Genomic DNA, 12,647 nt, shown 5'->3' with positions numbered 1-12,647 from the left:
GGAATCTGTACCTAGCTTCCACCATTACCCCTGAATTCACAGATGATAAAACTAAGGTTGGAGGAGTTCAAGCAACTTCCCCAAGGTCACAAAGACAACAGCCAGCAGGACCTGCGTTTGAACCCGGGCAGCTGGGCCTCAGAGCATATGCCCTCAGCCACTTAGCAACATCACCACCCTCCCAGAAGTAGTGGTTGGGTCAAGCCTAATCCATTTTCCGAAATCTTCCATGCAGAAATGAGGGCTGAATTCCAATCTGAGATGCCAAGGCCTCCCCTTCTGCCACTGTCTGAGGAGCAAGAAGGGGCTCCCTGGCGCCCAGAAGGGCTTGGTGTTGGCCCGGGGTCTCTCGTGGAATGGGAACGAGGCCTGATGTTCCAGAGGGCCCTGGTGTATGTGAGACCGGAGGACACCTGTGCTATGGACTGAACATTTGTATGCCCCAAAATTCATATGCTGAAGCCTGTCCCCAGTGTCATGGCATCTGGAGGTGGGGCCTTCGGGAGGGGATTAGGTCATGAGAGCAGAGCCCTCATGAATGGGATGAGTGCCCTTAGAAGGAGAGACCCCACAGAGCTTGCTTCCTCCCTCCCTGTTCTCCACCAAGGAGAGAAGACACACATCTGCCAACCAGAAAGCAGGCCCTCACCAGACACTGCATCTGCTGGCACCTTGATCTTGGACTTCCCTGCCTCCAGAACTGTGAGGAATAAATGTTTGTTGTTAAACCACCCAGCCCATGCTGTTTTTGTTATAGCAGCCCAAACTGACTAAGACAGCCTGTGTCCTGTTTTCACGAACAAGTCCTACACCAGTCAGGGACCCCCTATGTTTCCAAATGAAGAAGTTCCCTTAAAACAAATCATACCACTGTAACTCAGGGAGCTCAAAACACCATTTGAGTTTAGTGATTTTTTTTTTAATGTAAATTCACTTTCATCATAAGAAGGCCTTGCATTTATCTCCCTACTGGGCAATAATGAAACTAATCCATCCTCCAATAAACTTAGTCAATGATTAATAAGTAGTCAGTGTCAGATAAAATCATCATAAACCGGAGAGAGTGATAATAAAAAAAAAAAAGCCCCAAAAGTTGTAATGCCACCTGACTCCTCTGAGGTCAAAAGCAAAGACACTTATTGACAAGACTGACATGAAGGAATTATTATTATTTTTGGCCGCACCGTGCAGCACGCGGGATCTTAGTTCCCTGACCAAGGATCGAACCCGTGCCCCATGCGTTGGGAGCACAGTCTTAACCACTGGACCTCCAGGGAAGTCCCGAAGGAATTTTTTTTTCGGGGTGGGGGGTGGGAAGGGGGCTCTTTATTGAAAAAACCTCTGCCACCACTGACGCTCAGAACTGGATGCCAGAAATTCCATCGCTGCCCCCTCCAAGGAGTACAGTCATGGTGGAGAGGGGTATGAAGGTGAGGATGCAGTGAGGAAAGAGGCAGGGTCCAGCTGAGGAAGGCAGGTTTGAGAAGGAAGTAGAGGAGGAGGCTCAAATCTTTCAGAAGCAGCAGCAGCCCAGCCCTGGGGCCGCCTAAAACTTTGCCATCTCAGGGGAGCACAGCTGCCCGGCTCTCCTGAGCCCTGTTGCAGCCACCACAGGTGCTGATGCAGTCCTCCTTATCCAGGAAGTTGTTCTGCTTCCTCTGCCCCTGCTGTAAGCAAAGGTCTCGCAGAGCCTGGACTTCGCATTGTAGAAGCACCTGATGAACAGCGCCCTGCAGGGACCCACGTAGGGAGGCTCCAGGCAGAAGGCAGGGCGCAGGGCCTGGGCCTGGTTGCTGCTTTCACCCCCCGGGGTGCTGGCCACCAGGGTGCCCAGGGAGACTAGAAGGGCCGCAGAGAGGCAGAGCTGGCTCATCCTCGTGGCCGCGCAGGAGGGCTGCTCCCGCAGGAATTATTAATTACCGTCTGACAGCTGGAGTGAGGGAGGCCTGTTGGCGCCCGCCCATGGGCTCACAGTGAGAGCCAATCAGAACTGGGCCAAAGAGGGTGACATTTTTTGATACACCCACATTCATTCCTGGCCATTCAGCGATTCATCCACGGCATCTCCAGACCCAAAAACACTGCATTCGCAAATTCCATAAAACTTAAGAGTTGGTGGAAAACGTACAAACCATCCAAAAATCTAGACGTGTCCTTGAAGCCTCTCTTTCCTGCATCCTCCACTTCTAATCCACCAGCAAATCTTGCTGGTGTACCTCCAAAATATTTTCTGAACCTGTACATCTTCACCAAGGTCAGTGCTGCTACCCTGACTCTGGCCACTAATATCTTATACCTCCGATTGGCTTCCTTGTGTGGTTTTTTGTTTGTTTGTTTGTTCTTAGTTTCTTTAAGTTCTTTTTAAATTAATTTTTATTGGAGTATAGTTGCTTTTGGTTTCCTTGTTTCTTATTTTACCAGTCTTTCTTGAGACCGCACACATCCATTCTCCACATGTAATTCAAATGATACCACATCCCTGATTGCTTACAGCTCCAGGAGTTCCTCCTGCACCCAGAATAAAATCCCAATTTTTGACCAGGTGTATTAGTGTCCTGGGGCTGCCTTAACAAAGTAAGTCAAACCAGATGGCTTAAAACAACAGAAATTGATTCTACCACTGTTCTGGAGGCCAGAAGTATGAAATCAGGTGCTAGGAGGGCTGTACTCCTCCGAAGGCTCTAGGAGAGAACCCTTCCTTGTCTCTTCCCTGGCTGCTGGTTATGGCCGTCCATCTTTGGCATTCCTTTGCTTGCAGCTACATTACTCCAATCTCTGCTTCTGCCACAATACGACATTCTCCCCGTGTCTCTGTCTTTGCTTGCATTTTCCTCTTCTTATAAGGATACCAGTCAATTTTAATTAGTGCCCACCCTAACGACCTCATCTTAAGTTGATTATATCTGCAAAGACCCTATTTCCAAATAAGGTCACGTTCACAGGTATCGAGGGTTAGGATTTCAACATATCTGTCTGGGGGACACAATTCAACCCATAACACCAGTCCTACCCGGCCCCACATGGTCTGGCCCTACATTCCATGTCTCACACGTCCTGCCCTCTCACACCCAGGGTTCCCACCACACCAGCCTTCTCCTCATCCACACACGCACCATGTTCAACCCATCTTTCACTAGTTCAATTTCTGCCTGGATCCCTCTCTCTCTCATCTTCATGTGACTGGCTCCTACGTATCATTCAGCTTCAATGTCACTCTTTCCAAAAGCTCCTCTCTGACCCACCAATGTAAAGTGTTTCAGAGAATCTAATCGCATCACCCCATCTCAATTCTCTGCACAGCACCTGTCACTCTGATACTGCCTGATGCATTTGTTTACCTGCTTATTGTCTATCTTCTCCTACTAGGATGTCAGCTCCACACGGGTAGAGACCTTCTCTGACCTGTCCATTCCTGTGGCCCAGTGCCTAGGATAGTGTCCAGCATTGGGCTCTCAATAACTACATATTGACTAAAGGAATGAGTAAATAATTTATAGATGAGAAAATCAGGGAGCAATAGGGATCACATGGGTATTTCTACTCAACGACACACCCTGAGTATAGAATGTGGATATCCCTCTAAACCAGTGACCAACAAATTTTTCTGTAGGGGCCAGAGAGTAACTATTTTAGGCCCTGCAGGACATACAATCAGTGTCACAGCCACTCAGCTCTGAGGCTGTAGCAGTAAAGGCAGTCAGAGATGACATGTGAATGAATGAGTGTTGCTGTGTTCAAATAAGACCTTATTTATGGACACCGAAATGTGAATTTCATATAATTTTCACATGTCACAAATATCATTCTTCTTTTGATTGTTTTCAACCATTAAAAATGTAAAAAAAAATTTGTCTCTTGCAGGCCATACAAAAATAGCAACAGGCTAGAAACGGTCCACAGGTTATGATTTGCCAGCCCTTGCTCTAAATTCATGTGTATATATTGACACACATGATAGACTGATTTAGGAAAGACAGTAGTAACAGTAGATCATACCAAGCCCTGCATGTAGCACTACAGCATAAGAGAACATACCTGATAAGGTATGCAACGCACTGTCCCCAATTAATAAGAAAAACCAAAGCTACTGAAAAACAGAGATATTACGCTACTTACTTACTCAAGGTGACCTAGCCTTAGGACTGGAACTCAGTCAGTCTGACTTGATTATGTTATACTCTGACTTTTTTCCATAATAAAATGAGATTGATAGCGAGGATGATATTAACAAGCTAACTAATATGCCAGGAGCCATTTACAGCACTTTATATAGATAAGCTGGGATCTATTCCTCACAGCAATTCTATGAGGGAAGAATCCCCTTTATCTCCATTATATAGATGAGGAAATAACAGGTATGAGAGGTCATTTAGCTTGCAGGTAGCAGAGCCCAGAATGAAACCCAGGCCATTGACCCCAAAGGCCTCCTCGGGTCCCAGGCTCTGAGCGCCACGCCAGCCAGTCTCAGTCCCCGCCCACCACTTACTGGCCACCTGCAGCCACACCTGGAACCACCGAGTCTCATTCAGGACCTCCCAGCAGGTGTAGTTCCCTTCATCCTGCAGGCTCAGTGCCTCGATGTGCAGGGAGCTGGCATTCACCAGAGAGAAGCGTGGCTGGGCTGGAGGTAGGCTGGAATTGGAGGACAGGAGGAAGACAGGCTCCGAGTCATTGCGGTACCAGGTCACGAGGCCCCTCGGTCCCAAGACGTTGCCACAGTGCAGCGTGATATTCTCGTGAACTTCTCCAATGACGACAGCCTCCAGTCCTGAGTGAGGAAAGGTCAGGCTGTTACCACCTTTCTTGATCTCCCTTTGTGCACAGTCCCTCTGCATTAAGATTTTTTTTTTAATCAGGCATGCATTTTTGAGATGCAATAACACACAGAGCCCCACCCTGTCGGGATAATTGGCCAGTACCTGACAGGAATGAACTTGTGGTGGATCACAATTGCAAACAGCCCTAATAACCCCCTCCCCCCACTATCCATGCCCTTCACGATGTCACTCTGTGGTGCCCTCCCACTCTGGCTTTGGCAGGGCCATGTGACTTGCTCTGGTCAATGGGGTGTTAGCAAATGTGGTTCAAGCAGAGGCTTAAAAAGCACTGGTGTAGGGGGCTTCCCTGGTGGCACAGTGGTTGGGAGTCCGCCTGCCGATGCAGGGGACACGGGTTCGTGCCCCGGTCTGGGAGGATCCCACATGCCGTGGAGCGGCTGGGCCCGTGAGCCATGGCCGCTGAGCCTGCGCGTCCGGAGCCTGTGCTCCACAACGGGAGAGGCCCACAACAGTGAGAGGCCCGCGTACGAAAAAAAAAAAAAAAAAAAAAAAAGCACTGGTGTAATTGGGCTTGCTCACTCTCACCTTCTGCCACCACCCTGAGAAGGACATACCTAGCTTAGGTGCCAGGGGGAGGATGAAAAGTATATGGTGCAGTCCCCAGTTGTCTCAGTCCTCCCAGCTGTGGCCATTCTAGATCAGTCTTCAGCCACTCAGTGGATGCCCAGACATGTGAGTGAGCCCAGGCAAGATCAGCAGAGCCAACTGACCAACCATGCCAGACCCTTGAGCAATAAGCACTTATTGCCATTTTGTCATTGTTTGTTATGCAGCATTGTTGTGGCAATAAATAACTGATACAGGACCCCAGTGGCTTTATTTGCCTAGCAATCCAGAAGAGGGGAAGGAAGAGGGCTTTGGCTTTGTTCCCTCTTTCCTGCTGCTCTCTCTGTCTCTCTCCATCTCAGTCCAGTGCAAGACCTCTCGGCAGCTCCAGGCAAGAAGCAGCTCATGGTGGGGAGTTTGGGGCATGCTCTGTGCCAGGCACTGGGGAGCTAATGGTGGGCAAAACAGAGATCACCAGGATCTCACAGTCTAGTGGAGAAAACAGACAATAAACTGGCAATTACAATGCAGTGTGATAAATAACACAACAGCGGCTCAGAGAAGGGGCTCCGAAGTCCAGCTGTGGTTTTTGTCAGGGAAGTTTCCTCCAGGAAGCCATACTGAGATCTGATGGACAGGAAAGAATTAGCCAGGTGAAGGTGAAGCTGGGGTTCCCAGGCAGAAGGAAAAGCCCAGATCAGCAGCAGCACTGTTAGAAATGCAGATTATCAGGTCCCACCCAGAACATCTAACTCAGAAACAAACCAGGGGTGGAGGTGGAAGGTAGAAGTTTGCATTTTAACAAGCCCTCCAGGTGATTCTGATGCTCATTCAAGGCTGACAAATGCTGGGACTTCCCTGGTGGTCCAGCAGTTAAGACTCCCGCTCCCAGTGCAGGGAGCCTGGGTTTGATCCCTGATCAGGGAACTAGATCCTACATTCCACAACTAAAAGATCCCGCGTGCTGCAACTAAGACCTGGCACAGCTGAATAAATGTTTTTTTTTTAATTAAAAAAAAAAAAGACTGACAAATGCTAAGGCAATTGATTTGGCATAAGACCGTCACCAGGTAAACAGAAGCGAATGCAGCCAGTTTTGCTGAGAAGTGTCACAATTTTCCAGCCCCCTCCACAATCAGCGCCCAAATACAAAGAGGCCACAGGCACAGGAATAATGGGCATAACCTGTTAGAGGTCTCTTACTCATGCTGTCACATTCAATAGATGAGAAAAGTGTGATGCAAAGAAGGGAAGTGGGCTGGCCCAAAGTCCTACAATGAGAAGGGAGCAGCATGAGACTAGAGTCTAGATTTCTCCATTCAGTTCTTTTCCCCACCACATCAGAAGTTTTCAAAGTATGTGAATATATTGGGGTTTTGTGAAAGATGATATTTCATTACAAAATAAACTGCCTTCAACAGTGGTATTGGGACAATCAGATTTCCATATGCAAAAGAATGAAGTTGGATCCCTTACCTCACATCATATACAAAAATTAACTCAAAATCAGGAGTCCCCTGGCGGTCCAGTGGTTAGGACTCAGCGCTTTCACTGCCATGGCCCAGGTTCAATCCCTGGTCAGGGAACTAAGATCCCGCAAGCCGAGCGGCAAGGTAAAAAAAAAACCAAAACAATTAACTCAAAATTGACCATAGATCTATATGTAAGAGCTAAAACTATAAAATGTTTAGAAAAAAAAACCAAAAGAATAAATCTTTGTGATTTTGGGTTAAGCATGTTTTCTTAGATATGATACCAAAAGTAAAGTGACAGAAAAAAAATAGATCAACTGGACTTCATCAAAATTAAAACTTTTGTGCTGCAAAAGACGCCATCAAGAAAGTGAAAAGGGGCTTCCCTGGTGGCGCAGTGGTTGAGAGTCCGCCTGCCGATGCAGGGGAGACGGGTTCGTGCCCCAGTCTGGGAAGATCCCACATGCCGCGGAGCTGCTGGGCCCGTGAGCCGTGGCCGCCGAGCCTGCGCGTCTGGAGCCTGTGCTCTGCAACGGGAGAGGCCACAACAGTGAGAGGCCCGCGTACCGAAAAAAAAAAAAAAAAAGTGAAAAGACCTTTCTGGCGGTGACGATCTACCCACGAGAACATGCTTCTCACAAAGGATCTCCTTCATCCCTCTCCAGCAGAGAAGAGGAAACACAAGAAGAAGCACCTGGTGCAAAGCCCCGATTCCTATTTCATAGATGTGAAATACCCAGGATGCTATAAAATCACCACCATCTTTAGCCACGCACAAACAGTAGTTTTGTGTGTTGGCTGCTCCACTCTCCTCTGCCAGCCTACAGGAGGAAAAGCAAGGCTTGCAGAAGGATGCTCCTTTAGATGGAAGCAGTATTAAAAGCGCCCTGAGGGAGGAGATATAGGGATATATGTATAAGTATAGCTGATTCACTTTGTTATAAAGCAGAAACTAACACACCATTGTAAAGCAATTATACTCCAATAAAGATGTTAAAAATTAATCAATTAATTTTTAAAAAGCACCCTAAATCAAGATGAATGGGAAACCATCCCAATAAACACAGTTTGGATACAAAAAAAAAAAAAAGTGAAAAGACAACCCACAGACTGGGAGAAAATATTTGCAAATCACATCTGAGAAGGGATTTGTATCCAGAATATATAAAGAACTCTCACATCTCAACAATAAGAAGACAAATAATACATTTTTTAAATGGGCAAAGGATTTGAATAGACATTTCTCTAAAAGATAGACAAAAGGTCAATAAGCACATGAAAAGATGCTCATCATTAGTCACTAGGGAAAGGCAAATCAAAACCATGGTAAGATACCTAACACTTCACGCCCACTAGAATGGCTAAAATCAAAGACAATAACAAGTGTTGGCAAAGATGTGGAGAAACTGGAACCATTATACATTGTTAATAGGATTTTTAAATGGTGCAGCTACACTGGTAAAGAGTTTGGCATTTCTTCACAAGGTTAAAATTATCATATGACTCAGCAATTCCACTCCTAGGTGTATATCCAAGAGAAATGAAAACATAGCTACACAAAAACTTGTACATGCATGCTCACAGTTATTCATAACAGCCAAAAGGTGGAAACAACACAAATGCCCATCAACTGATGAATGGATAAATAAAATGTGGTATATCGATACAACAGGAATATTATTAGGCTATAAAAAGGCCGAATGCTATGGCATGGATGAATCTTGAAAACACTATGCTAAGTGAAAGAAGGCAGTCGTAAAAGACAATATATTGTGTGATTCCACTTATATGAAATGTCCAAATAGGCAAATCTATGGAGATAGAAAGTAGATTAGCTAGGGCTGGGGAAGTGTCTTGTCTGGGGATGGGGGCGGGTAGTGATGAGTGACTGTTAATACTTAAGTAGTGGGCTTCTCTTTGTGGTGATAAATTAGTGTTCTGGAATTAGTGGTAATGGTTGCATAATCTTGTGAATATACTAAACACCCCTGAATTGTACAGTTTAAAAGGGTGAAGTGTATGGTATGTAAATTATATCTCAATTAGGTTGTTATAAAAAAATTAACTGCTACCTGCCTTTGGAATGCCTTCCTTTTTATAAAAGAAAGAGTAACAGTTATCTGTATTTGGCCTTTTTTCTGGTTAGAAGGGGGTCCCTCTGAAAGATCAGTCAGCCTGGAGCCACAGGACGTTCTGACTCTCCCCATTTTGGCCACACCATTCCCCAAAGCCAGGGCAAGATGAAAAAAAAAAAAATCCTAAGCCACTTGCTGGAAGGCAGAACATGTCACCTAATGCTAGAGATTCTGAAACAGCAAGAAACGCTTCTGAATCACTTTAAAAAGCAAGTGAGAATTATTTTTAAACAATTAGGCCTGGGAACCCAAGTTCTCAGTGGCAATCCCCACTGAGGAGAGAAGTACGGGAGAATTACAGACGCAACGTGAGATCTGCAGACCTGCCCCTTCCCCGGCTCCTTGGCAAAGGAATAAAAAAGACTTGAGGGCTTCCCTGGTGGCGCAGTGGTTGAGAGTCCGCCTGCCGATGCAGAGAACGCGGGTTCGTGCCCCGGTCCGGGAGGATCCCACGTGCCGCGGAGCGGCTGGGCCCGTGAGCCATGGCCGCTGAGCCTGCGTGTCCCGGGCCTGTGCTCCGCAACGGGAGAGGCCACAGCAGTGAGAGGCCTACATACCACACACACACACACACACAAAGACTTGGAAAAGCCCTGGCGAAACTTTAGTCTTGGAACTTGAGCTAACATTGTCTTCTCCTCCAAGGAGTAGAAAGACATAACCACAAAATACACCATTTTAAGGCATTTCACTTCTCCTGCCTTTGCTCACTCCATTCTTTTTAACCACTGAAAGTGACCTTAGAGATCCTTCAGTCCTGAGGGCTGGGTTAAAGGCGAGGGCAGGCTGAGTCAGGGCTCAGTGGAGAAGAATTACAGTCGTCAATTAGTGATGTCTGACATGGACAAGGAATGAGTGGTCCCTGAGGGCGCACTAGTTCCATGCTTGATCATCCTAAACCCCCTCATTTTACAGCTGAGAAAATTGAGGTTCAGAAAGATTAAGTGATTTACTTAAGGTCCTACACAAGCCATTGTGAGAGCTGGGACTGCCATTCAGGTCTTCAATGCTCCAGGTCACAGGAATTTACTCTGGTCTCCCAACCAGAAGGGTGAGACAATAAGACGCAGTAACAGTTTGTGTTACTAGAAGTCATCCACCAGGTATCCAGAGGGTCCCCGAAGGTCCCCCAACCTTAAATTCAGAATACGGACCAAAAGAAGGAGCAATAGAAACAACCATTTCCCAGTGCTGCCTTCATATTATCATTTACAGAGTTGACAATGTACCCAAACATTCATTTTTTTTCCTACCAACCTTTCCCCAAGAATGACCCCAGGTTTACAACCTGAGGTGACAGTGGGGGCATGAACATTGCCCAGAGTTAAGTGACAGGAGAAAGACAACATTTTCCACCCAGACAACTTCTGACTTGAAAAACAAAGAACAAAAATACAAAGGTATAGTACAGGGATCTCTACTCAATGATCTGTGGTGACCTAAATGGGAAGGAAATCTAAAAAAGAGTGGATACGTGTATACGTATAGCTGATTCACTTGGCTGTACAGCAGAAACTAACACAACATTGTAAAGCAACTATACTCCAATAAAAATTAATAAAAAATAATAAAAGTTTAAAAAATAAAATAAATAAAAAACCAAAAATACATCAAGCGAGGCAAGCCCCCTGGCACTGTACACAAAGGTGAACTTGGCCTGGGCATCAAAATAACTGGGCATGGCAGCAGAGGAAGCGTCCCTGTGAGGTGAGCTGCAGCCAGTTCATTCCAGTACAAAGATTTCAGCTCAGGGTTCTGATGTCCCGAGGCCCTTGATATTCACAGTGCGGGAAACACTGCACACAGCTGGGGAAAAGGGAATACACAATCACCTTTAACTTTCAGGGTCGGCCAGTTGGAGACCGTGTGTCCGCTTCTCCTCCTCACAGCACAGTGACCACTAAGTATATGCTTGGAGGGGCCAGCAGGTCATGTCCATGGCTGCAGTGGGCCAGGGGTAAGTACTGCAGCAGGGAGAGGGGGAACCAATTTGAAGTCACCTGCCCTAGATGAAAATGGGTAACCACTGCTTAGTTCCACGTGGGAAAGCAGGCCCTGTGCTGCCAGATCCTCAGAGTTTTCCATCTAAACGAGAAATCTAGCTCATGAGAAATTTTACTATTTTAAAATAATTGCTAAAAACAAAGCAAAATAAAAACATGGGAGAGCCTCACAATTAGGAAGTTTTGGCACTTGCTGCTAGGAAGCTCGGGGTAGGGCGGGCAATTCCTGTAGGAACCTACAAAAGATCAGCTGGGTGTGCTGGACTGGGTAACCCTGAAAATAGGACTGTGCAAGTATTCTGGCAAACTGTATCTCCTTTCCCTCAACCCGACTCCTCTCACATGCATTCGCTGGTGAATTAAATTCAAAAGTAATTTTTCAATCTTTTTAAAATTCTATATGTTTTTGTAAGCAACCCTCTATTCTTTATTGTTACAAGGCAGAGCGGAGATGAACTGTTCGCCAATCATGTCAAGTGTAAGAGGCGATGTCAAGTGTAGGGGAAGTTTTCTGTAAGTCTGAAACTATTTCAAAGTAAAAGTTTTGTTTTGTTATTTAAGTGAAGGAGAAAAGCACAACTTTGCGACAGTCCACACAGGTCGGCTTGCAGGAGTGTGTAGGGAAATACACAGGTTACAGGTGCAAGTTCAACCTTGGGCAGGGGGAGGAGAGGAAAATAAAGGAGCACCGAGTTTGAGAACCATCGCAGCACGTAAAACCAGAACGCGAATTTACATCCGACGCTTAAAAAAAATAAAAATAAACATTTTACGCCTCTTCAATTTTCCTATCTTCAAAACTCCCATCTTCGATTTCCCCAATTTTCCCATCACCTCTCCGCAGGCCCCTCGAGCCTCGCCGGCTGCCCACTCCAAGGGTGGGGATGTCTTGCCTTCTATCAAGCGTCCGGGAAAATTCCTTCCTGCAAAAAGCCAAGCTGCGAGCAGAAAACTCAAGATCCTCCCGGGGCGACTTCGGGGCCGCGGCACAACTGGGTCCGGCGGAGTCGGAGGGAATTCGGTCCCCGGCTCTCCCTCCCCACCGTTGACTGGCAAAACTCAACTTTTCCCTCCAGATCGCAGCCCCTTACCTGCGGCGACCCAGCGGGCCAGTAGCGCCCCGAGGCAGACGAGGACCCGGGGCTCGGACGCCCGGACGCCTGCGGCCATCTCGCCCCAGATGCGGGCAGGGGGCCCTCGGGAAACGCAGGCTCTGGCTTGGCTGGGTGTGCGCCCCCAAGGACTCCGGCCCCTGGGGTGGTACTGAGTGTTCCTCCCAGGTCCTCGGAACGACAGAGTAGCTCCACTTTCCGCAACCCCCAGGAAGGATGCTTGGGGTGAGCCCGATGTCAGAGGCTGGGAGCTGCGCTGGGCTCCGAGCGCGATTCTCTCCCAAGCGCCCGGCCCGGGGTGGGAGGGCGCACCCGCACCCCGCCCCCTGCGCCCGCCACCCACTCCCGCTGGCGGAAAACAACAGGAGCTGGGCTCCCTCCCGCCCATCCAGGCGGGAGCCCAACTTCCTCTACCTTGGCCGGGGAGGAGGGCTTTATGCAAAGGGCGCACGCCGGGGCGCGCCGAGCCGGGTCCGGGCAGGCCAAGGGAGGAGCACAGAACCTGGTCCCTCCCCGAGCCCACTCAGCCGGGCTGGGTCGG

The 12,647-nt window shown here is 47.6% G+C and overlaps 2 protein-coding genes across 3 annotated transcripts in view; one reads left to right on the top strand and one right to left on the bottom strand.

Moving 5' to 3' along the window:
* The window catches only part of VSIG10 (V-set and immunoglobulin domain containing 10), a 37,232-nt gene extending 24,870 nt beyond the window's left edge, over nucleotides 1–12,362 (bottom strand). Inside the window, exons 1-2 of one of the 2 annotated variants that reach the window (XM_082640820.1) lie at nucleotides 12,086–12,362; nucleotides 4,487–4,768 (exon numbers count right to left, since the gene is read on the bottom strand). In XM_082640820.1, coding sequence (XP_082496946.1) covers nucleotides 4,487–4,768; nucleotides 12,086–12,164 — 361 coding nt within the window. In that variant the 5' untranslated portion in view covers nucleotides 12,165–12,362. The remainder of the gene's footprint in view (nucleotides 1–4,486; nucleotides 4,769–12,085) is intronic. The other variant, XM_082640821.1, reaches the window with a different exon arrangement.
* On the top strand, nucleotides 7,485–12,043 carry LOC309815150 (small ribosomal subunit protein eS27-like; the record flags this gene model as incomplete). Its single annotated transcript, XM_082641748.1, has 2 exons — nucleotides 7,485–7,729; nucleotides 11,839–12,043. The coding sequence occupies 2 exons, from the start codon at nucleotides 7,485–7,487 to the stop codon at nucleotides 12,041–12,043; spliced, it is 450 nt and encodes a 149-aa protein (XP_082497874.1).
* Nucleotides 12,363–12,647: the final 285 nt, after the last annotated feature.

The sequence above is a fragment of the Mesoplodon mirus genome (assembly GCF_964341445.2).
Source record: "Mesoplodon mirus genome assembly, chromosome: 13".
Lineage (NCBI taxonomy): Eukaryota > Metazoa > Chordata > Mammalia > Artiodactyla > Ziphiidae > Mesoplodon > Mesoplodon mirus.
This window is presented reverse-complemented; position numbering and strand designations above follow the sequence as displayed.